At 48.4% G+C, this 24,604-nt stretch overlaps 2 protein-coding genes across 4 annotated transcripts; both read left to right on the top strand.

The window, feature by feature from the left end:
* The first annotated feature begins 1,502 nt into the window (after positions 1 to 1,502).
* On the top strand, positions 1,503 to 10,935 carry SYNPO2L (synaptopodin 2 like). Its single transcript, XM_004473800.3, has 4 exons — positions 1,503 to 1,794; positions 2,953 to 3,104; positions 3,513 to 4,027; positions 7,306 to 10,935. Exons 1-4 carry the CDS (start codon positions 1,690 to 1,692, stop codon positions 9,462 to 9,464), a joined length of 2,931 nt encoding a protein of 976 aa, XP_004473857.1. The 5' UTR covers positions 1,503 to 1,689; the 3' UTR covers positions 9,465 to 10,935.
* Positions 8,733 to 23,168, top strand: MYOZ1 (myozenin 1). Of its 3 annotated transcripts, none has more exons than XM_023583227.3 (6): positions 8,733 to 8,839; positions 17,642 to 17,732; positions 18,751 to 18,929; positions 20,952 to 21,192; positions 21,569 to 21,734; positions 22,657 to 23,168. In XM_023583227.3, exons 2-6 carry the CDS (start codon positions 17,660 to 17,662, stop codon positions 22,886 to 22,888), a joined length of 891 nt encoding a protein of 296 aa, XP_023438995.1. In that variant the 5' UTR covers positions 8,733 to 8,839; positions 17,642 to 17,659; the 3' UTR covers positions 22,889 to 23,168. The 3 variants fall into 3 exon arrangements, with proteins under 3 accessions (XP_023438995.1, XP_004473860.1, XP_004473861.1); XM_004473803.4 differs by lacking the exon at positions 8,733 to 8,839 and adding an exon at positions 16,327 to 16,436; XM_004473804.5 differs by lacking the exon at positions 8,733 to 8,839 and adding an exon at positions 16,480 to 16,602.
* Positions 23,169 to 24,604: the final 1,436 nt, after the last annotated feature.

The following is a 24,604-nucleotide window of genomic DNA, read 5'->3' as shown; positions in this document are numbered from 1 at the left end:
GCCGCTGACAACAACAGAAGCAGACAAAGAAGACGCAGCAAATAGACACAGAGAACAGACAACCGGGGGGGGGGGGGGGGGTGGGAGGAAGGGGAGAGTAATAAATACATAAGTAAATCTTAAAAAAAAAAAAAGAAATAAAAATACCAAGTACCAGACCAAGAAAATCAGAATCTCTGGAGCTAGGGCCTGGGAATCTTTATGTATTTATTTATTTATGCATTTATTTATTTATTTATTTATTATTTCATTACACAATCACCTAATCCTATATGTTGTCTTTATTAAGGGAGTAATCGTTTTAAAAGTTTTCCAGGTAATTCTAATATGCACTCAGGATTGATTGAAAACTACTGGCTCACATGTAGTTAGCATTCAATAAATGTTTGATTAATGAATATGGGGATATTTGGTCTTTTTTTTTTACAGATCAGGTCACATGACTGCCTGAAGTCACACAGGTAACAAATGGTGGAAAAAGAACTCAAGTCCGAGTCTTCTGATTCAAAATCCCAAGTGTTTGCTCTGACTACATCATATACCAAGGCAAATAGCATTTAGAGCACTAGGGGAGCAGCTATCTCAAGGAACTCTGTAGCCTTGGACAATCACAGATACAGCACTCTAATTTTATGTTTTATAACAGGAAGAGACCTCTCAATATAGGACACATTCATTTAATGAAAACTTAGAAACTTGTGGGTATTTTATTATTGACATGAGTTGGCATGTTTACACACAGCTATCTCTGCCTATCCATGACCAAGACCACCTATTTAATATATGAGATCATTTAATTTGGCAAACATTTATTGAGTACTCATCACACCAGGCATTTTCTATGGTTTGTTGATTGACTACTGCACATAATCCTTGCCTTCAAGTTTCTCAGTCTAGGAGGATGACAGCCATGTAAACAAATTACAGTGTTGGCTGAGAACTACAACAATAGAAATTTGATCAAAATACAGATATTACCCAGAGGAGGGAAGGATTAACTCTATAGGTGAGAAGTGGCAAGATGGTCAGGAAAGGCTTTCTGGAAGCAGTAACAGTTCAACTGGGGCAGGCTGACTGTGAAAATTCCTCTCTACAGCACCCAGCACTACAGTGGGATATAGATCTCCACTTCAATTAACAGGTAAATGCTACATGAGGAGACACTCTTTCCTGAGGAGTTTGGGAACCTGTAAGGCAAACCTATTCCTTGCCGGCTCTGGAACTGAAACCCCTGCTATTGCCATTTTGAAATGGGCTTTGGAAGAAAGCAGTTGGGATCTGTCTCTGATCCTATCAGGGTAGACACAGTCCTTGAGAGGGTGTACATTAGTTGTAGAGCCCAGAGGGCTAGTACTCTGAGTCCTGAGTAAGAGGCTCCTGCAGGAGAATGGGGAACATGGGAGGGCAGCAATTTTGACTATAATTAGCTCTGGGAGTAACACAACTGGGGGAGGGAGGGGAGTACTGCCGGCAACTATTTTGAGCACAGCTACGATTGACGGGCCACGTGTGCTGGACTGTACTGATCTGAGGGCCAAGTTGCCTGCCTGTGGCGTGTGGTTTGGGGGGGAGGCCTGGGGCAGCAAGAGCAAGACAGCCGGACAGGCAGGCCAGACGGGGTACCAGCGCCTCGACTTCTGTCCCTGGGACATTCTCCAAACTCCGGGGGGCCATAGGCCAAGCTGAGCGATGGGTGCTGAGGAGGAGGTGCTGGTTACACTGTCAGGGGGAGCCCCCTGGGGCTTCCGACTTCAGGGGGGGGCCGAGCAGAAGAAACCCTTGCAGGTGTCCAAGGTAAGGGAGAGCCCCTGAAATGAGGGTTCAATTTCAGGTTAAGGGGAACCGAAGAGAACCCAGAAGGAGCCAGGTGGTGGCCTGTGAGAGAGAAGTTGGGAGGCTGTGAAGAAAATGCATGGGAGGGAGGGAGGTGGGCAGGGAAGCATGCTCAAGTCTGGTTGGGGAAGTGGTTTCTGATCACAAGCTTCTTGGTGGGGGATGATAGACAAGAGAATTCCTAGTTTTCAGGGAGCAGAGAAAAAGAAAGGCTCTGCTTCAGTTCCCTGGGGCACCACCGGCAGCAGAGGCCCAGGGCTGACTACCGCCACCTTGCTCTGCTGGGTCCGTGCCTCCCCACACTCCAGGAATGTAGGGAAGGTTCTAATTTCTCTTTGACTAAACTGATATGTGATGGTCTGAGGCTGTCTCACCCAGCCCAGTCCAGCCATGTCTTCAATTGCTCCTCTCTCCTCAAGCCAGTCCGTTGTCTCACTAAGCAAGGCTTTTTAGGTATGGCAGGATCTGGCCTCTCAGGTGAAGTCCTTACCTTTTCAGTTTCACCCTCCAGGCACTGCCATTGACTTTCTGAGCCTCAGGTCCCTCAACTGTAAAATGTAATCTGTACCTATTTCACAGAATCATTCTAAGGTTAAATGCAACAATGCATGTGAAGTGCTTAGTACGGTGCCTAACATTGAGTAAGAAGTTGATAAATGGAAGTCTCTACCGCTGTCATTACTTTAACATGTATACATGTGTGCCCACATGGCACACATATACTCACAATCACCAGGAATTTGGCTGGACTCCCTCTGATCTGGAATACAGTTCTAAAATCTTGACTGTGTAGATAATGGCACCTGGGATCCCAAGGCCTAGAAAAGAACTTTTGGCCAGTATAGATTTTACCCTTGGAGGAAAAACTTGGGCCTATAACCATCATTTCTAGTACCTCCCTCAAGCAGTTTTCCCCAAACCTCTTTCATTTAGTGGTTACCCTTCTTCCTTTTATACTTCCTCCAGTCTTCACTTCCCTCCCTCTATATAGGCTCCCTCAACTGAAGCCCTCTGCCCCCTCAAAGTAAAATTCCTTCCATACAGGGTCCTTCATGTTCTAACTCCTTCCATTCTATTTCCCTTGGAGCTCTCCCTCATCTACAATCTCTCCCTTCTCAGATCCGAAGACGCAGTCAGGCTGGCAGAGCAGGACTCCGAGAGAGGGACCAGCTCTTGGCCATCAATGGGGTCTCCTGTACCAGCCTCTCTCATGCCAGTGCCATGAGCCTCATTGATGCCTCAGGGAATCAGCTTATCCTCACTGTGCAGAGGTATAGACCCCCCTCAGCTCTACATCTCACTACCCTGGCCTCAGCAGCTATTAAGTGCCTTTTCTGCTTGGGTGTTTGTGCTAGAGTATAAATGTTTGTATATATCTCCCAAGGGGCTTGACCCAGCAATTAAGATGGGGTGTCAAGTGGGTATATGAGTGTGTGGTCCCACTTCAACCCCTGACCTCATCCTCACATACCCCTCTCAGTTCATTTCTTCTCCCAGTCCTCCAAGCAAGCACATTTGCCTCCCAGTTTGTCTTTGGATCTTCACTCTTCTCTGCCCATCCATTCTTTCTGTATGCTGGTTCTCTCTGCCCCCTTAACCACCTTCCCCCATCTCCTCCAGATCCCTTGAGCTGTCAGTCACCCAGCCTCTCTCTCAAGTCTGACATCTTTTTCATCCAGGTTAGGAGACGAGGGGCCTGTGCGATCTCCATCCCCTGGTGAGCTTCAGGTGCTGTCACCCTTGTCTCCGCTGAGTCCCGAGCCCCCTGGCGCTCCAGTTCCCCAGCCTCTGCAGCCTGGGAGCCTTCGCTCACCCCCTGACAGTGAGGCTTACTATGGAGAAACAGACAGTGATGTTGATGGTCCAGCCACCCAAGAGAAGCCCCGCCGACCCCGCCGCCGAGGCCCCACGAGGCCCACCCCTCCAGGAGCTCCACCTGATGAGGTCTACCTATCTGACAGCCCTGCAGAGCCAGCCCCTGTCATCCCTGGCCCTTCCAGCCAGGGTGACAGCCGTGTGAGCTCCCCATCTTGGGAAGATGTGACAGCCCTAAATCCACCCCCAGCAGAGGCCCTGCTGCTGCCCCATGGCCCCCTCCGGCCTGGTCCTCACCTCATCCCTATGGTGGGACCTGTCCCCCACCCAGTGGCAGAAGATCTTACTACCACCTATACCCAGAAGGCCAAGCAAGCCAGTGAGTGCCTAAACCCCTTGAACCCCTTCTCCCCGGCCAAGATCCTTCTACTTCCATCTGGGCCTTAAACCTACCCCTCCATAACCCTACATTCTGCCTACCTTCTCCTTCAACTTGGAGATGATCTTGGGACAAGTAGAGAAGAGTGATGAGTGGAAAGGGATGCTAACTATCTATACTCTTGGTCCCCATTATTTTTACTGTTTGAACCAGTGTGGCAAAAAGACACAGATGGTTCAGCCCAACCCTGAAGCAGGGTAAGTAGAGACCTGAATAGATGCAGGGTATAGTTGTGGTGGTGGTGATTATTTTGCTAGGCGTCAAGATGGGACTGAGGGTAGAGCATGAACATGGGTCAGAGGTATACTGGGGGACAGGACAGGCTACTGGGGCACTTCAGTGTTATTTGCAGGCCTAGCATCACAATTACTTTTGACATTTTTAAGTTCAGATACACTTCCTAGGGACTGTAAAACTAGGGTATGGCCATGAGCTCCCTAGGAACTGGTAGAGGGGAGGGATCTTTGGCTCCTTATCTCAGGCAAGAATGTAAGCCTGGGCAGAAAAAGCCAGTTCCACTTATCTCAGGCTCTTTGCTATTTTTGACGTGAGCTACAGAACAAAGTCTAAGAGTGAACTCTCTCCCTGCCCCATATCCCCCATGCCCCTCCCACAGACCTTGTTTGTCATTCCAGAAATTTTAATATTACTTAGTTTTCATCTCCAGTCCCTCCTCTCTCCCACTCTGATTCCTGGTCCTTGGGATTCTGTATCTGAGTCTGGGATAGAGTTTAAGAGTCTGACATCCCCGAGAGTGTCCACGACTCTACAAGGAAATTCCAGATGCATGCCCAGGATCCCCTGCTTATCCCCAACTCTCATTTTAGCACACCTCAACCCCACCCCTTCCCATGGTGCTGGGTGAGACAGTCCTTAGTGGCTCAAGGATATTTTTAGCTAAGCAGACCTCATTGTCAAATGGGACAGGGTAGGGGGAAGGGTAGGCAGGTGCCCATGTCCATCACACCCAGGCTTGTGGGGCAGTGGCGAGAAAGCAGGGGGCCAGGCTCCAAAAATAGCATGGTGAGCTCATTCAGCTGCTAGCTCTGGGGACAAGACAAAGGGGCTTTAAAAGGCACAGGGGTGGCTCAAGCTGGTCCTGCTCCAGCCAACACTGCCTTCTCGTCATGGAGACCTTTGAGGCCATCATCCAAGAACCCCTCGGCCAAGCTAGCTGTAACAAAGCCCCAGGCCCAGATCTCAAGCTCCAGGACCCATTCTATGCAGGTACTACCCTCCCATATCCAAGAGAGTTCTGGGATCTAGAGTGGAGGCAATTTTATTGGCATTTTAGGAAGGGAGGTCTTTGGGAAATGTCTTATTCTTTTGTTCCCTCCTTCTTTTTTGCCTACCTCTTTCTCCTCTTCTCAGGAGAATTTCACAGCTCCTTTTTCAGAATGGGCTGATGCTATGGCCAAGGGGTCTGCGACCACATTAGCAAAAGAAACCTCATGGGGTAGGCGTGTATGTGGGGAGAGAGGGTGTGAGCACACTATGAATACATGAAAGCATGTATGTGTGAGTCTGTGGAAGTAGAGAAGATATGTGTGAAGAAAGAACAGTGTCTGTGTCCATGTGCAGCTACTACTGTCAAAGAAGTTTTGTTAGTGATGGTTTCTCAATAGTGAGCCATTGTGCTTTATTAAGCGCTAAATTTACCTACACTATCTCACATAATCCTCATAGAAGTCCTTTGAGGTGGCCATTATTATTTACAGATGAGGAAACTGAACTTCAGTGAAGGTGAAGTAACTCTCCTAAGATTTCAGAACCAAAAACTTGCAGAGCCAGGATCTGAAGTCTGATTCCAGCACCTGTTCTTTCATCCACAGCACTATTCTCTGTTATAAACATTGGAATGAGAGGCATGAAAACCCTAATTAGAAAGGAGTTTGGCATCTTGTGTGGAAAATCGATGGAATTCAAATAATTTTTCAGGAGGAATTTGGGGCATGGACCAGAGTCTTTGTGTCCTAGGAGGGATCCTAGCAGCAAGAAAGCCTCTCCCATTTCCTGGCCCCACCTACCTAGGCCCCACATGGTTTGGGAAACTTTGACCTGGCTTCCTTTACTACTAGTCCCTGGGTGCTACCCAGCCACCTAGAGTGGCTGTTTGAGCTCTCTACTTAGAAGGCTTGGAAAATAGGGGCAGCTCTGACCTTCACTCCAACTTTGGGGAAAGGATTATATTTAGCTGGTGACCTTGAGGTGTCCTAAAGATCTGGAGGGTTGCGTTGGAAAGCGGCACTCTGACGTTTCCTGAGTCTGAGATCTGAGACTACCCCTGATTGTGAGTAGCAGAGGTATGAGGCACAAAGGAATGTTCTGGGGGTTGGAAGACCAGAACAGCTCTAAAATGTTTTCCGAACTGTTCACAGGGTCTCTGCAGAGCAGTGGGAACTCTGGGGAGAAAGGTCACCTGGAGCATGTGTGTGTGCCTGAATGTGTTCCAGTGACTGGGTGTGTGTTTTTTGGCACATGTATATGTACATATGTATATTTGAACATGAACATGTGACCTGGGGTATATGTGAATGAGAGAGAAAGTATATATGAGAAAATATGCCCACAGCTGGCTTTCAGTAGGCCAGTATTCTTGTTGAAATGATGTGTGGTGGGAGTTATATTTTTGAATGTTTATAGAAATATATACTGCATAATGAGGTAGACTTGTGAATGAAATCCTCATTGCTAAGAGTTCTTTCTGTCCTTATCAGAGGGGCAAAGGTAGGAAGAGGAGATATTTCCCAGGGATCCAAACTTTGTAAGAAGTCCCCTACATGATCTCGATGGTGGAAGCGAAGTGTAGTGGAAGCAAAGTGTAGCTTCTCATTTTTTCTCTGCCTGGGACCTGCCCCATCTCTCTGTCTGCCAGTGGGAGTGACACCCTCTCCCCCACTTCCGGCCAGGAGAGGAATGTGTGTAGGTTGGATAGGAGCACATCTCTGGGAAGATAGGAGCAGAATAGAGGGAAGAAAGGACAGGACAGCTGTAGTCAGAGCAGCATCAGCTGTCCTTGCTTTCACCTTTCACCCTTCACTCAGCTCCCAAGTCAGAGGACTTTGCCTCAGGCAGGAGACATTGTGGGTTTGGTGGTGAAAAGCTGGGAGGTGGGAAGCCTAAAGAAGCTGGCTGGCTGGGGTGTGACAGCTTTGGGAAACAGGACTAGAAAAGGCTGGGGAAGCCGCACTGACCATTCTCCATCCTGGCCTCCTCAGAACTGCAACATGCTGAGAGCCTCCAAGAGAAGAGTGTGAAGGAGGCCAAGACCAAATGCCGGACGATTGCATCCCTGCTAACAGCCGCCCCCAACCCCCATTCCAAAGGGGTGCTTATGTTTAAGAAACGGCGGCAGAGAGCCAAGAAGTACACCCTAGTGAGCTTTGGGGCTGCAGCTGGGACAGGCGCTGAGGATGAGGATGGTGTACCCCCGACAAGCGAGTCCGAGCTTGATGAAGAGGCCTTCTCTGATGCCCGCAGCCTCACCAATCAATCCGACTGGGACAGCCCCTATCTGGACATGGAGCTGGCCAAGCCTGGCTCAACTGCAGCAGAGGGCCAGGGCCTGGGGCTCGGAGGGCAGCTGAGCGAGGCCTCTGGGCGAGGGGCCCAGCTCTTTGAACAGCAGCGCCAGCGCGCAGCCTCCAGCACCCTGGAGGTGGCCCGGGACGGTGCATCTGCCTTGCTCAATGGGCAGGGCCTGCAGTCACCGCCCCGGGCCCAGAGTGCTCCCCCGGAGGGGGCTGTGCTCCCATCCAGCCCTTTGCCAGCCCGTGTAGCCAGCCCCAGCCCCTTCCTCCCTAGTGCCGGGGCCCCCACCCCGACTCCGGGCATCTTTAACCGGTCAGCCAGGCCATTTACCCCGGGCTTCCAAGGGCAGCGGCCAGGTACCACCTCGGTTATTTTCCGGCCCTTAGCCCCCAAGAGGGCGAATGACAGCCTGGAAGGCCTCAGCCCCGCCCCACCCCCCTTCTGGTCCTCTCCGCCAGGGCCCAGCTGCACCTCAGGGGTTCCCAGCCCAGGTGCAGCCTCAGGTTCCCTCAGCACCCCGCGCCCTTTGGGCCCTGTGACGACGGCCACCAGCTCCCTGTATATCCCAGCCCCCACTCGGCCTGTCACCCCAGGCGGAGCCCCAGAGCCCCCCGCTCTCCCTAGCGCAGCTGCCATGACCTCCACTGCTTCTCTCTTCCTGTCCGCGCCTCTGCGACCGGCTGCGCGCCCAGAGGCGCCCGCCCCAGGCCCCGCTGCTCCGGAGCCCCCCAGCGCACGCGAGCAGCGCATCTCGGTGCCCGCTGCCCGCACGGGCATCCTGCAGGAGGCCCGGCGCCGGGGGACCCGGAAGCAGATGTTCCGACCGGGAGCCGAGGAGACGAAGAATTCGCCCAACCCTGAGCTGCTCTCGCTGGTGCTGAACCTGGATGAAAAACCCCGTGCGGGCGGTGGAGAATCCGGTCCTGAGGAGGACGTCCTGAGCCTCGGGGCTGAAGCCTGTAACTTCATGCAGCCAATAGGGGGAAGGAGTTACAAGACCCCGCCTCCCGTGACACCCAAAACCCCGCCTCCCATGGGTCCCAAGACTCCACCCCCTGTGACTCCTAAGACCCCACCACCAGTGGCTCCCAAACCCCCGTCGCGAGGGCTCCTGGATGGGCTGGTGAATGGCGCGGCCCCTTCGCCGGGAATCCACGAGCCACCAAGGCTTCAGGGGAGGGGTGGGGAGCTGTTTGCCAAACGGCAGAGTCGGGCCGACAGGTACGTGGTGGAAGCTACTCCTGGTCCAGGCCTTGGCCCACGGCCCAGAAGCCCTTCTCCTACTCCTTCACTGCCCCCTTCCTGGAAATATTCACCCAACGTTCGTGCCCCACCTCCTATTGCTTACAACCCACTGCTCTCACCTTTTTTCCCCCAGGCTGCCCGAACTCTCCCTAATAAGGCCCAATCCCAGGGGCCTCGGGCACCCCCCAAACAGGGCATCAAGGCACTTGATTTCATGCGCCACCAGCCCTACCAACTTAAAACTGCCATGTTTTGTTTTGATGAAGTTCCCCAGACTCCTGGCCCCACTGCCTTAGGGACCCCCAAAACTGCCCGAGTCCAGGAGATCCGCCGATTTTCCACTCCGGCGCCCCAGCCCACTGCAGAGCCTCTGGTCCCCACTGTGCTTGCCCCCCGAGCAGCCACTACCCTGGATGAACCCATCTGGAGGGCAGAGTTGGCCTCAGCCCCAGTCCCTAGCCCAGCCCTTACTACAGAGCCTCCCAGGGGCCCTGGGGCTTCCCCCAGCTCCTGCAGCTTTCAGGTAGCCAGGCCCAGGTTCTCAGCCACCAGAACGGGATTGCAGGCTCATGTGTGGAGGCCTGGGGCAGGACACCAGTGAGCAAGGCAGAACACCCAGGACCATGGAGAGGTAGAACATCCAGTTCCTAAAGTTGCTTCTCCTACCCATCCCATCCCCTCTCTTAGGCATCTGGAGGCTAAAGTTCCCTCCTGCCAAAGATAGTTTTAGAATCGGTTCCACCCCCATCTGCCTTCTCACCCCCCCCCACACCCCTGCTGCTTTCTGCTTTGGGGTCTTTGCCTCTTTTTTGTCTCTGTTTTTCCTTTCCAGGATCTGTCTTTATCTCTAGGTCTCTCCATCCATACTCTTCCACCATGTCTCTGTTTCTTCTCTTCTGCTTTTCTCTGTGGGGCTCGTTTTAATGCTCAGTGAGAAGCAGATCACCACCAGACAGACAACTCAGGGACTGAGCTGACCCCTGTTTACACCAAGCCCCTCCCAGCTCCTCTTTTTTCCCTGCTGTTTGACCTAGGCATGTATGTGTGCGTGTGTGTGTGTACAAGTGTGTGTGTGGCACAGATGTGCTCTTCTGCGTCAGGCAAGAGTAAAAGGGGAGGTATGAAAATGTGGGTCTTACCCTTGTGCTGATGAAAGAAGGGTCAGATTTTTCCACATGGATTGTCTAGTAGTATGAAAGAGATTCACAAGAAAATAACTCTGTACAGAGGCCAGCATCTGTAGCAGATGTATAGCATCTTGTGAAACTAATGGAGTATGAGAAAACAAGAGCCAGGACAACTTGCTTGGGCTGAGTTATACCAGTTCTATCAGGTATCTAACGAAGAGTTGTGTTCCTCAAGATTTCAGAAAGGCAACTTGAGAGACCCATGTCCAGCAGCCCAGCATCCAGGAAGTGAGAAAAAAGAAAAGACAATTTCTGAGAATGAACAAATCATTGGTTTCATTGCCTCATGAGCCCAAGCCAGAAAGGAGGAGAAAGGAGCCAGGGTATGGAAAGTGAGGCAGGCACCAGAAGCAGAACAGAAATGAATGAAACTGACTGAATCACGCAGAGCGGAGCATAGTGAGGTAGAGTGCAGTGGTAGAGAGTAAAGCTGGGTAAGTAGAAATCACCTGTGTGCAGGAGGGGGCTTGGGGAAAATTTTGAGGGAGAAGAATGTATTTGTTAAGCAGAATGTAGGGGGATGGTTGTGGGGAGATATGAAGGTGTATGCAGAGGGTTGAAAGAACAATTGGAGTCTGTTCCTTGGAGTCTGTCCCTCAGTCTGTCTTCTGCAGCTTGTCATGACTATCTGGGAAGGGCAGGAAAACACCCAGAGGTAAAACTTCTCTGTAGTTCTATCCCATTCCTCAAAACTCTAGCTCCTGTTCCTTTCCAGCTTTAGGTCCTGATTTTTGATCCTGGAGAGTTATGGACTCTCCTCTCGCCATAATCACTATGAGCCACATTTGCTGCTTCATCTGGAAATTGATCATTTCCTTTGCGTATTGTGTGTGAGTCACCGTACTTTGGTTTGTGCAAAAGAATAAACATATGCCCTATACTTTCTCTCGCTGTTGTCTTCTCGTTTATGACTAAATTCATCTCTCCTTCATTTTCTCTAACCCATTCCCCAGATCTCCTGATTCCTGATCTCTTTCTCCCATTCCTACCTTCTCATTTTTCACCCTTTTTGCCCTTTGTCTCCAGTTTTTTTCACTCCTCTACCAATTCTGTCCTGTTCTAATTTAGTCACCTCTACCACTTCCTTTTTTCTAAAGATTTATTTAATTTATTTTCTCCCTACCCCCCACCCATTGTTTGTGCTCGCTATCTGCTCTCTATGTCTGCTCGTCTTCTCTTTAGAAGGCACCAGGAGCCAAACCTGGGACCTCCTGTGTGGGTCAGAAGCACTCAATCACTTGAGCCACCTCCACTCCCTGCTTTGTTGTCTCTATATTGTGTTTCCTCTTTGTGTCTCCTTATTGCATCATCTTGTTGCATCAGCCTGCCTGTAGTGCCAGCTTGCTGTCTTACTTGTCTTCTCCAGGAAGCACCAGGAACCTAACCTGGGACCTTCCATGTGTCTAGGTGGGAACTAAATTACCTGACCCACATCCGCTTCCCTCTACCACTCCCCACTCCCTTTTATTCCCTCTCCTCACATTTTCCATCCAGGTTCTCCCCCTGGCCAGCCCTTTCTCCATATTTCCCAGGCATGGCTTCAGCTCACAGAATTAAGAGAAGTTGGAAAGGTCCTCTGAGCATTTTTTTTTTTTTCAGGCACTGGGGGCCAGGCCAGGGATTGAACCTGGGACCTCACAGGTGGGAAGCTGGTGCTCCAACCACTGAGCCCCATCAGCTTCCCTGAATTGGTTTTCTCATTTGTTTTGCTTGTTGTTTGTTTTTGGGCTTTTTGGGTTTTTTTTAGGAGGCACTGGGAACTGAACCTGGAACCTCCCATGTGGGAAGCAGGTACTCAACCACTCGAGCCATATGCTCCCCCCTCTGAGCCTTTTCCCATCAACACTTCCTGCCTCACTGGAGGAAACGACCATATTAAATAGTCCTGGGAATTAAATAAAGGAAAAACAATGGCTGGAGGTGAAGGTGGGATGGGAGAGAACAAGGAGAAAAATGGTGGATGAATAAAGAATGGATGTTACAGGGAAGTGGATATTGCTCAAGGGATAGGGCTTCGGCCTACCACATGAGAGAACCCGGATTCAATCCCTGGGGCCTCCTGGTGAAAAAGAAGAAGAGAAAGCATGCCCACACGGTGGGCCAGTGCCTGCGCGGTGAGCCAGTGCCCACGCAAGTGAGTCATGCAGCAAGATGATGACACAACAAGAGAGACAAAGGGGAGAGTCAAGGTGAAGCACAGCAGAAACCAGGAACCGAGGTGGCACAGCTAACAGGGAAACTCCACATCAGAGGTCCCCAGGATAGAATCCCAGTGAATCCTAGAGGAGAAAAAATGAGAAGAGAAGACCAAAAAGAGAAATAGATACAGCAGATCACACAGCAAATGGATACAGACAGCAAAAACAGAAGGGCAGGGAGAGGGGGACAGGAAGGTGGGAAATTACATAAATAAATAAATCTTTAAAAAAATAAAGAATGGATGTTACTAGAGGTAGGCTAAAATAAAAGGCTTCTGAGAAGGAAAGTGCTATTGCTCAAATTTTACCAGCAGGGGGCACATTTGTGCCAATAACCAGGCCCAGGACACTGACTTCCAAGTACACAGCCTCTGAGAATTCCAAGGGAGGGGCCCAGAGAGAGCATAGGCTAAATCTTCTGTCTTCACCCACTTCAGTAGTTTTAGGTCCTTAATCACCGGAGATCAAAACTTTGGTTTGGTTTGGTTTCTGGGGGAAGGGTGAGGTGATGACAAAATCGTCTTTTGCTTACTTACATTTTCTAATTGCTTCCTTGAGTTGGGAGGGAATGGAGGAGGACAGAAGACGAGGTATCTGGAGGCACAATTGATCTCTGCAGAGACCAACTAACAGGAGAGGGGAGACCTTTCAGTCACTAGCCTGAACCTGAAAAGTTCAGGATGGGAGAAGGACATGGACAGGAAGAGTGCAGAGCTCATGCTGGGGTATTCTGGGAGTGATGAAAGCTCCTTCTTAAGGCAGCTGCCCCAGGGCTTTGGTGGCTGCAGCAGAGATACAGTAGTGGCTGGTTCCAGAACAGGAACTGAAAGAGCAGAGGATCCAGGAATGTTCCTTCAGCTACTGAGGAAGGAGCTGGGTAAATGACAAGTTTTTCCCGAGGGGCTCTCAGGCTTATACCCCAGGCCCAGAGGCTCCTTTGTAGCAATGAATATGAAATCAGTCCAGAGCCTATGGAATGTGTGCTCTCTGTGAAAGATTCCAAGGCCCTGTCAAGTCAGAAGCCTCTAGGGCCTTCTCAGGAACACAACAACACCATGAGCTTCCCCAACAACAAATGAGGGTTAAAAGGCAGATCCAATTCTTAGATATGACGTCAAAAGCAGAGCAACAAAAGAAAAAACTAGATAAATTGACCTTCATCAAAATGAAAAACTTTTGTGTATCAGAGGACATTATCAAGAAAGACAACCTACAAAATGGGAGAGAATATTTGGAAACCATATTATATCTGATAAGGGTTTAATATCCAGAATAAGAGCTTCAATTTAACAACAAAAAGACAAAACAACTCAATTTAAAAATGGAACAAGAGGAAGTGGATGTGGCTCAAGTGATTAGGCTCCTGCCTACCACACGAGAGGTCTGTGGCTTCGTTCTCAGTGCCTCCTAAAGAAGACAGTGAGTTGGTGTGATGGCAGGTGCAGCAAGTTGACACAACAAAAGACACAAGAAGAAAATAATGAGAGGCACAACAAAGCAGGGAGCAGAGGTTCCCGGTGCCTCCTAAAGAGGATGAGCAGTACGGTGAGCTGGTGCAACAAGATGACACAACAGAAGACACAAGAGGAAAAAAAACATAACAAGAGACACAACAAAGCAGGAAACAGAGGTGAGTCAAGTAATTAGATGCCTCCTCCCACATCGGAGTTCCCAGGTTCGGTTCCCGGTGCCTCTTAAAAAAACAAAGAGGATAAACAAACACAGCAAATGCAACCAACAGGGGTGGGGTAGTGGTGGGCAGAGACAAATAAATAAAATATTTAAAAACAACAACAAAAAAAAATGGGACAAGTAATTGAACAGACATTTCTCCAAAGAATACATGCAAATAGCCAATAAACACATGAAAAAATACTCAACTTCATTAGCCATCACAACAATGCAAGTCAAAGCCACAATTATATACTACTTCACACTCACTGTTATTAAAAACAAAACAGGAAAGTGGATGTGGCTCAAGTGATAGGGCCTCCACTTACCATATGGAAGGACATAGATTAGATTTGATCCCTGGGGCCTCCTGGTGAAAAAGAAGAGAAAGCATGCTGGTGCGGTGAGCCAGTGCCCATATGGCGAGCCATTGCCCACGCAAGTGAGTCATGCAGCAAGCTGATGACACAACAAAAGAGAGACAAAGGGGAGAGTCAAGGTGAAGTGCAGCAAAGTCTAGGAAGTGAGGTGGCACAATTGACAGGGAACCTCTCTCCCCACATCAGAGGTCCCCGGGATTGAATCCCAGTAAATCTTAGAGGAGAAAGATGAGAAGACCAAAAAAAGAGAGAGAGAGAAATAGATACAGAAGATCACACAGCAAATGGACACACAGCAAAAACAGTCGGGGGGGGGGGGGGGAGGGATAGAAATAAATAAATCTTAAAAAAACAAATAAAACCAAAAACAAACAGACAAACAAAAAAGGGAAGCGGATTTGCCTCAACTGATAGAGCATCCACAGAGCATCCACCTACCACATAGGAGGTCCAGGGTTCAAACCCAGGGCCTCCTGAGCCATGTGGTGGGCTGGCCCACATGCAGTGCTGATGCACACGAAGAGTGCCGTGCCACGCAGGGGTGTCCACCACATAGGGAGCCCCATGTGCAAGGAGTGAGCCCTGAAAGGAGAGCCGCCCCATGCAAAAAAAGTGCAGCCTGCCCAGAAATGGCAGTGCTTACATGGAGAGCTGATGCAGCAAGATGATGCAATAAAGAGACACAGATTCCCGGTGCCTCTGACAAGAATACAAGCAGACACAGAAGAACACACAGCAAATGCACACAGAAAGCAGACAACTGGGGTGGAGGGGAAGAGGGGAGAAATAAATTTTAAAAAATAAATCTTAAAACAACAACAACAACAACAGAAAATAACAAGAATGCAGAGAAATAGGAACCCTTATTCATAGCTGGTGGGAATGTAAAATGGTGCAGCCACTGTGGAAAAGAGTTTGGTGAGTCTTTAGAAATTTAAACATAAAATTTCCATATGACCAAGCAATTTCACTTCCACGTATATACCCCCAAAGAACTGAAAACAGGGACCCAAACAGATATTTAGGATATCCAATGTTCATAGTAGTATTATTTACAAGAGCCAAAGGTGGAAACAACTCAAATGTTCATCAACAAATAAATGGATAAACAAAATGTGGTATATCCATTCAATGGAATATAACTCAGCCATAAAAAGGAATGAAGTTCTAATACACGATAAAACATAGATGGACCTTGAGGACAGCACACTGAGTGGAACAAGCTAGACACAAATAGTGTACGGTTTCATCAAATACATAGAGACAGACAGTAGATTACAGGTTACCAGGGACTGGGGACTTACAGCTTGATGGGTACTGAGTTTTTGGGGCAATGAAAACTTTTTGATAATGGATGGTGGGGCAGGTACCACAGTATTGTGAATATAATTAATATCACTAATTTTACACATGATATTAAAAAAAAAAAAAAAGCAGATCCAAGTATTTACCTATTCTTAGAACTACCAGAGTTTAAGAGAAAAGAAAAGGGAATGAAAAGACCGAAAAATTGGTCAAGTCTCCCCCCACATCATCCCTGACTCAGCAGTAGAAGACCACGCCATCCAGGAACTTTAAAAGAGCCGTTCCATTGGTTCCATTGTGGACAAATGGATTGAACATTCTCTTTTCCAAACCGGGCCTTAAGCCCTTCCACCCTTAAATACACCCATTTGTCCCTGCATCTCCAGTCTGGATTGGCTCTGAGTGGCCCTCAGGGCAAGTTCTCCTGGTTCTCTGTTCCACTCTGAATTCTTAGCCACCACTTGATATCTGCTTCCTCTCTCCTCTCAGTCTTCACCTTCTCCCTGAATGTTTCTCTGGCTTGATCTCCAGGTGTCAAGAGGAGAGTTCTCCCTAGACAGAGTGACTTGACAACTCAGCAGGAGAATCCCAAAGGTTTTTTCTCCCCTTCAGAAGCCTCTGGGCAAGGAGGGCGGGATCTTGGTTCCAGGGTCTCAGTACCCCCTGTGCCATTTGAGCTGCTTGCATTCATCATCTCTATTAATAACCCTCCTCCCTCCCCCACTGCCAATGCTGCCCCCACGCCTGCCCAGCTCAGGTTCTCCGGTCACAGCAGCTCAGTCCTCCAAAGCTGCTGGACCCCAGGGAGAGCTGACCACTGTCTAAGAAGCCGGTAAGTCTCCAGCTCTATGGCCAGAGGGGCTGGAGCACACTCTGTTTACTTCTGTGTCTGTGTCTGCAATTGCAATTCTTGATCCTGGGTAATCGCCCTCCTCCCCCATCGATGCTCAGATCCCAGCTGTCCAGTTCAGGGGAGCCACTGAGAATTGGAAAAAGAGGTGCGCAGGAGATTGGGGTGGGTGGGTAGAGTTGTTGCGGGAGGTACCAGAGGAATGGGAAGGGGGTCCAAGTGGCTGGATGGAAAAAGGAATTTGATAGTGTCTTTGAGAGGTACAGGGTGAGTCCATTTAGTGGTCCTTGACTCTGACCTCAGGAGACCCCACCAAGTTATTAGATTTATAGATATGTTTATGGTTTGGCAAAGAGGGGATTCTGCTGAGTGCTGATTTCTGTTAAGGAGAGCCTGGAGTCTGTATTTTTTCCCAGCTTGTCCCCTTCTGCTGCCCAATCCTATCACTATGCTCCTTTCCGTCAGTATGATATTGTGTAATAGACAGCCATCAGGGTTCAGATGCCTTCTGAACCCCTCCCCACTCCAGCTCTGGGGTCTGGGGTGGAGAGTTTCTGAAGGGGAGCACAGCTGTGACTTCCCAGGCCATTTTCCAGCTGGCCCATGGAGGAGCAATAACTTCTCCTTCCTGTGGAGAATGTTTTTGGCTAAATCTCCTCAACCCTGGCAGAACATTTCTCTGCCCCAGTGGGACTTGGAGAAGACCAGAGAGAGACCAGGGCCTGGAATCACAGCCCCAATCTGAGATCCCAGTGCAAATAAAAACTTCAAATCGAGCCAAGCTAATGAAACATCTGAATACCTGGTGCATTGTCCTGCATCTGCCTTGCTGTTTAAAATTTATTATTATTATTATTATTTACCCACATAGTACCCATTTAGGAACTATGTTCCTAATCCTTGCACCAGCTTTATGTAAAACAACTCAATAGAGGTTGGTAGAGGGTGGGTGCAGGGGGTACCTCTATATCTCCTGCCCTGACTCCCAAGAAGAGAGAAGCTATAAAGAAGTGGATTTTCACCTTTTTCAGGAATACATATATCTTTGAGAATCTGATTAAACTCTGCCTCCTGAAGCCCTTAAATCGAGGTGAAAAAATATTGCCCTAGAAGGAGGGCTCATTTGTAAATACTTACCCTTCCTGGTGCCTGAACGTCCTGAGTGTTACCCTTCCCACCCTCTCCAGGCTGAAACCACCTCCACAATGCCACTCTCAGGAACTCCAGCCCCCAACAAGAAGAGGAAATCCAGCAAGCTGATCATGGAACTAACTGGAGGTAGGGTATGGATGTACCTACCTAGGGTGGTACATCTTATTAAGAGCAACTCTGACCCGAGTCCCAGAAATACCATAATTTTAGATATAGTTAGGGTGATGAGACAAGAGGAGTTCCAGTGGACAGGTGAGGCAGGGAGAGGGAGGAGGAAGAAGGGATTCAACATTGACCACTCACCCTTCCATCCTTTTCACCTTGTAATCTGAGACCCTACTCTGCCATCTGACCCAGCACGTAGGTCCATGACCACAGGCCCACAGGTCAATGGGCTGTGTTTGGGAAAGAAAAAAATATATGACAAGAGACTGGCACAGAGTAAGTTCTCAATAAATGTTAAATTTCCTTACTTTTTCCCCCAGAGGTAGTGAGCTTGTGTAAGCTCTTAAATGGGAAAACTGTGCAGAAGTTTCGGGCAAGAGTGCATGTGAGAGAAAAGTTCTCCCAATATCCAGAGACTGTTTGGAGCCAGAGGTCACTGAGGGGAAGAGAAGGGAAAGGAGTTTTAAGACAGGAGTCTGTATCTGGAAGTGGCCAGCTCCACACAAGGTCAACTTATGGGGAAGTGGATGTAGCTCAGTGGTTAAGCACCTGCTTCTCATGTGCGAAGTCCTAAATTCAATCCTCAGTACCTAACTATAAAAAAAAAAAAAAAAAGATTGGTTTATAGGCTTTCTCCCATGGTGTAGATTCCTCAGTGGCCTGCATCTATGGTGTTCCTTTACTCCTTTAGCTCTGCACTCCGTTTCCATGCCTCTTTTACCCCATTCACCCTCTCCACTCTAGTATCCCCACAGTCTCCAACTCTGCACTCCAGTTCCCATGCATTCTCTTCAACTCCATACCCAGGAAATCAAAATCCCTTCCAAACTAGACAGAGTTTGATCAGTCACCACAGACAGCACCTGCTCCTAAGTGATCACTACAGGGTCACCCAGACTTACTTGTGGTTGGGGTTTGCATTCTGAGTCCAAAAACCATACTCTTTTCCTTGCCCCTTCCTCCCCCACCTCCCTGAAAGGTGGGCAGGAGAGCTCAGGTCTGAACCTGGGTAAGAAGATCAGTGTCCCAAGGGATGTGATGTTGGAGGAGCTGTCACTGCTAACCAACCGGGGCTCCAAGATGTTCAAACTGCGGCAGATGCGGGTAGAGAAATTTATCTATGAGAATCACCCTGATGTCTTCTCTGACAGCTCAATGGTGAGTCCTGAACTTTCCCATGCTCTCAAAAACTGGTGCCTTTTCTGACAGTTTCTTGATGGGCCTTCAATCCCCAAAATACCATCACTCTCTCCTCTCTGCAAATTTATGAGCTCATTAAGCCCCCATATACAGTGAGACCCTAACAGTTTACCCTAAGAGCTTTCACCTCTGAAACTCAGTCTCTATCTTAGAGCCAGTGAAAGCTAGCGGTAGTGGTGTACCACACCCTCACAGAGAAAATTCATTTCCAATATGGATGAGTGTCAAAGATAGGGTTGCCAGATAAAATACAGGACATCCAGTCCTATATTTTGAATTTGAGATGTACAACTTATAATTTTTCTAATATAAATACATCCCATGCAGCATTTAGGACATAAAAACAAAACAAAATAATTAAAAAAAAATACAGGATACCCAGTTAAATTTGAATTTCAGATACACAATGAATAATTTTTTCCTAAAAGTATGTTCCCATGCATTATTTGAGACATATGTATATTGAAACTGTCCTTTTCCCAGATCCTATATCCAGAGAAAGAGAAGTAGGGATTGGACAGAAGCTACACACAAGATGTTACCATTGAGAAGGAGGGAAACTTCTCCATTTTCTTTCTTCCTCTTCTACCTTCCTTTAGGGGTGGGAGCAGGGGTGTGGAGAGTGGAAATGGATGCCAGCATGGAGCTGGGGACAGGAGGTGCCTGCCGTTGGCCCTTACGTAGGAGCAGAGTAAAAGTGCTGACCAGTCATATCTAACTTTAGGAAGCCAAAAGCCCTCCTCCCTGCTTGGATCTGGTTACACTGGGTGGAGCAGGGGGTGTGAATGTTGGGGTGGCCAGGAGAGCCTCCTGAAGGAGATGGCGGAGTTATTTTTAGGCGTTGTGGCCGAATCTAGTGTTTCCCTTTTGGCCACCCTTCCCCTCACCCACTATAATTTCACTGTCAGGAAGTCCTGATCCAACAGGCACCAAGAGGAGGAGGGACAGAGGAAGAGGGAGAAAGAGAAGAAAGTTCTGTCTCTTGGACAAGCTGAGGAGTGAAGAGGGCAGATCTCTCTTGTTCCTCAAATCTTAAGGAAGGGTTCTTCTGCCAACCCCATCCTCTCAAATCATAGCTGAGTAGGCAGAAGTCTCCATCCTCTTTACTATGGCAAAGAAGGGGAGGGTGTGGGTGTGGAGAATGTGTTGTTCCCACCTAAGGTGTAATTGGAGGAACTGAGCCACTGTGGGAGGAAGGGCGCCTGGCTTGCCACAGTAGCAAACGGTGCGGCAAGAGGTGATACCGCCTCTGCCCACTGGGCCTAGATAAGGTGACCACGCCTGGCTAGGCCTTTGCTGCTAGCGGCTGGCCCGCGCTGCCCTCCCCCTTTCTATCTCCCGCCTAGCCCAACATCCGGCCAGCTCTCACTCCCCCTTTCCCCTCCCCTATCCCAAACCTCTCAGCCAGCCCTCGCTATCTTTTCCGCCAGTCCCGCCCATGTTGCCGGCGTACAGTCTGCCCTCTTCCCCGGTGACTGCTTACCTCGGGGCTGTCCATCAGCCTCAGCCTGTCCACTACTGCCCCGTAGCTAGCCCTCCCTATATCTTACTCCTCCCTCTACCCAACCCTATATAACCAAGTGTACTTCTGTAATAAAGCAGACCTGTTCTTGCGCTCAAGCGGTCTCCGTGGTTTTTCCCCAACCGCGCATCCCCCACGCCTGGAGAACCAGTGCTCCCTCTTGGGGCATCCCCCGCCGGTGGTTTGGCAGGAGCAAGCCCCCCCGACTCTTGGGCCTGAGCGAGGACGAGACCCTCACGCTCAGCTACAAGCCACGGGGTCCTACCTCTCAAGAAGAGTTCAATTCCTCTCTGCCAGGCTATCCACTAGCCAGCTAGTAGAGGAGGGACTCTCAGAGAATTCAGTGTTTTCTGGCTCCCCCTTGTCTTTAATTACCTCTTCCCCTTTTGTACACACCTCTCTCTTTGTCTGTCTCCTTCATTCATTGCTAACCTTCCCCTCACTTTGTTTCTTTTCAGGATCACTTCCAGAAGTTCCTTCCCACAGTCGGGGGACAGCTGGGCACAGGTGGTCAGGGGTTCTCCTACAGCAAAGGCAGCAGCGGAGGCCAGGCAGGGGGCAGTGGCTCTGCCAAACAGTACGGTTCTGACCAGCAGCACCATCAGGGCCCTGGGGCTGGGACTGGGGGCACAGGTGGCCCTGGGGGCCAGGCTGGCAGAGGAGAAGCTGGCACAGCAGGAGTTAGCGAGACAGGAACAGGTAAGTACCCTTGCCCAAGAGTAATGTGTCCCATCTCTTAGAGTAAGGATGACCCCAAGAATGAGGTCTCAGTTGGGTATGGAGAGCAGGGCAGGCCAGCTGAGGTATCTCAGTAGACTCTCTGGGTCCAGGAGGATACAGAGATGTGTCTTTTCCACCCAGGAACCTTGCCTTTCAGTAACCTTTCTGGCTTTGCTGATTTAATCACAGATGGGACCCTACACTGTCATTATGCCACAAACCTTATACATTTATCAGAATGTTATTCCATTGGTTGCTAGCCCCAACAACTTTCCTAGTGCAGGGGTATAGGATTAACTTCTATTGGCTACTAACTGCTATTATTTGACCCACTTTTCTCTCCCATGGCTGCCAGGAGACCAGGCAGGTGGAGAAGGAAAACATATCACTGTGTTCAAGACTTATATCTCCCCGTGGGAACGAGCCATGGGGGTTGACCCCCAGCAGAAAGTGGAACTTGGCATTGACTTGCTGGCCTATGGAGCCAAAGCTGATCTCCCCAAATATAAGTCCTTCAACAGGTAGGGGTGGTGATGGGAAGGAACCAGATGCATTTCGATGTGTGGTACTATGTTCTCAATTGGGATGGCTACTTTGGTTCAAATGTTTTAGAAGGCAGCTGAGGAGGGATGGTAGGAATAATAGTGGCCCTAAACAAAGGCTTTGCTCTTCTTAATCAGGCTTAGAGAATCAGTGCAGTATGATGGAGGAAAAATTTGCTAGGAGGTAGGATCCGAATTCCAGTTTATAGGTCACTTATTTGTTATGTGGGTATAGGAAAGTCACCCTACTTCTGAGCCTTGGTTTTCTCAACTATAAAATGGGAATAAATATAACCTGTGGGAAGGCCTCTTTTGAGGATTCCTTCCATTCAAGGATTCCATAACTATCCATTCTTTTTCCTTATACCCTACTTTAGCAGAGCTCTAAGTATCTATTCTTCTGGAATTGGTCTTCTCTAGACCCTGGATAGCAAATCTGTATGAAAGTGGGATAGAGAAGTGCTAGTGAAGTATTTTTACATTTTGTTCTGAGGAGCCTGAATTTGCCAGGGAATGTTAATTCCTTTTAGCCAGGCTACCCATTACCCACTGGGAGTGAGGTGGTGGTGGTGGTGGTATCTCTCCATTGTATTTTAAGGTGATCTCAGATCCAGGAGTCTGTAGTGCTTGGAGTCACTTTTTCTGAAATGCTGATCTGGGTCACAACTATGAGACTCTCTATGTAGTACTCTCTAGTGTCCTTCTCACATTAGCTTTATAAAATGAGCAAAACAAGAAAGGGAAATGGGGGCCCAAGGCAGAAAAAGAATAAGGAGTGAAGAAGTAAACTCGCTAGAATTCACAGATTTCCCTATCCTCAAAACAGCATAACATCTCACTTACAAGGTGGTGTTCTTCTTCTTATTCTGGTTTTTAATTAAATAATATATCCCCTTCTCAGGACGGCAATGCCTTATGGTGGATATGAGAAAGCCTCAAAACGCATGACCTTCCAGATGCCCAAGCTTGACCTAGGGCCCCTGCTGAGTGAACCTCTGGTCCTCTACAACCAGAACCTCTCCAACAGGCCTTCTTTTAACCGAACCCCTATTCCCTGGCTGAGCTCCGGGGAACCTGTAGACTACAACGTGGATATTGGCATCCCCTTGGATGGAGAAACAGAGGAGCTGTGAGGTGTTTCTGCCTCTACTTTGCATGGAATGTCCCCTCTCTATTTCCACTTTGGAGAGGGAATGCTGAGCAGGATACCCTCATTGTAAATTCAGTATCCTTGTGGGAATGGAGGAAAAAGGAAGGAGAGATCTGCCCTTACATCCTTCATTTCAAGTCCCCATTCCAAGCAACCTTCCTCACCAACTCAGATCTCCCCTTCCACTTGCTCCACATGAAAACTGCTCTTTTATGAAATTTGCTCTGCTGCCGGTAACAGTCAATAAACTTTAAGGAAATGAACTCATTCTTTCTCTGATATTTGAGGGCAGATGAAAGCTTAGGTTAACAATGCACAGAGACTAATTAAAGCCAAATACTAAGCATTCACTATTCATACTTCAAGACCAAACCTGATCTCTGGCTGCTTACACATCCACACCATAACCACACCCACGAAACCACATTCATAGGTATATTCAAAGGCATACTTATTCAAGAGAACATGAGACAAATAATCATGGTCAAAGACACGTGCTGACCCTTGTGTGGGCAAAGCATAGAAGCTATTGCATATTGTGTTTGGGAAATAGGTGTTGGTGACCTCGGTGTTTGCTTTCTTTATTTAAATAATTAGAAACTGGGATAATCAGGGTTACCAATTGTCACAGAATTAGAGCATGCCATACTATTTCCAGATGACATTAGAGTGGGTTTAGGAATATATGTGTCAAAGGTTATAGATTCCCAAAAGGATGGAAAAAAATAGGGAACCATGTGGAATTCAGAAGGGAATGGGAGAAAACAACTACACTTACAGTATGCCTGGCTCTGTGAATATAGCAAGAAAAGATTAAGGGTCATGTAGGGTAACGTAGTGGAACCCTGAAAGTGGGAAGAAATCATGAGGGCCCAAGAGAAATAAGTAACAACAAAATAACCTTTTTTATTGATTTCAAACATGGGGTCCTTCTAGCATCCCAGACTTACTCCTATATTCCACAAAGAGAGATGCAGACTAAGAAGAATAAAGAATTGATTCAATGGGGTTTGGAAAAATAACTTAAAATTTTTTTAAAAAATTATTTTTATTTTTAAAGAAGCTTTAGATTACATAAATGTTACATAAAAAATAGAGGGGATTCCTATATGTCCTTCCCCCTCCCCCATGGAAATATAACTTTTGAGGAGAGCTGACTGAATTTCAGCCAACTCCAAACTGTAAATGGTGATATTTAAGATGCTAGACTCTGCATTAGACTGATCCAGTTTTAATGGCATTTACTCTGGTCACCTTCCTTTACAACCTAAAGAATGAGTTTCAGGGGATTCATAACCCTTCTAAACATGTATACAAAACCATCTCTACGTGCATTTTTTTTTTTTTAAGATTTTTTATTTATTTCTCTCCCCCCTGCCCCCAGTTGTCTGCTCTCTCTGTCCACTTGCTGTGTGTTCTTCTGTGACCGCTTCCATCCTTATCAGTGGCACTGGGAATCTGTTTCTTTTTGTTGCATCATTTTGTTGTCCCAGTTCTCCATGTGTGCAGCACCATTCTTGGGCAGGCTGCACTTTCTTTCGCACTGGGTGGCTCTCCTTACGGGGCGTACTCCTTGTGCGTGGGGCTCCCCTATGCGGGGGACACCCCTGCATGGCTGGGCACTCCTTGTACGCATCAGCACTGTGCATGGGTCAGCTCCACATGGGGCAAGGAGGCCTGGGGTTTGAATCGTGGACCT

The sequence above is a fragment of the Dasypus novemcinctus genome, chromosome 6, assembly GCF_030445035.2.
Source record: "Dasypus novemcinctus isolate mDasNov1 chromosome 6, mDasNov1.1.hap2, whole genome shotgun sequence".
Taxonomy (NCBI): domain Eukaryota; kingdom Metazoa; phylum Chordata; class Mammalia; order Cingulata; family Dasypodidae; genus Dasypus; species Dasypus novemcinctus.
The sequence above is the reverse complement of the archived record's forward strand: the minus strand, read 5'-3'. Positions and strand labels throughout refer to the sequence as shown.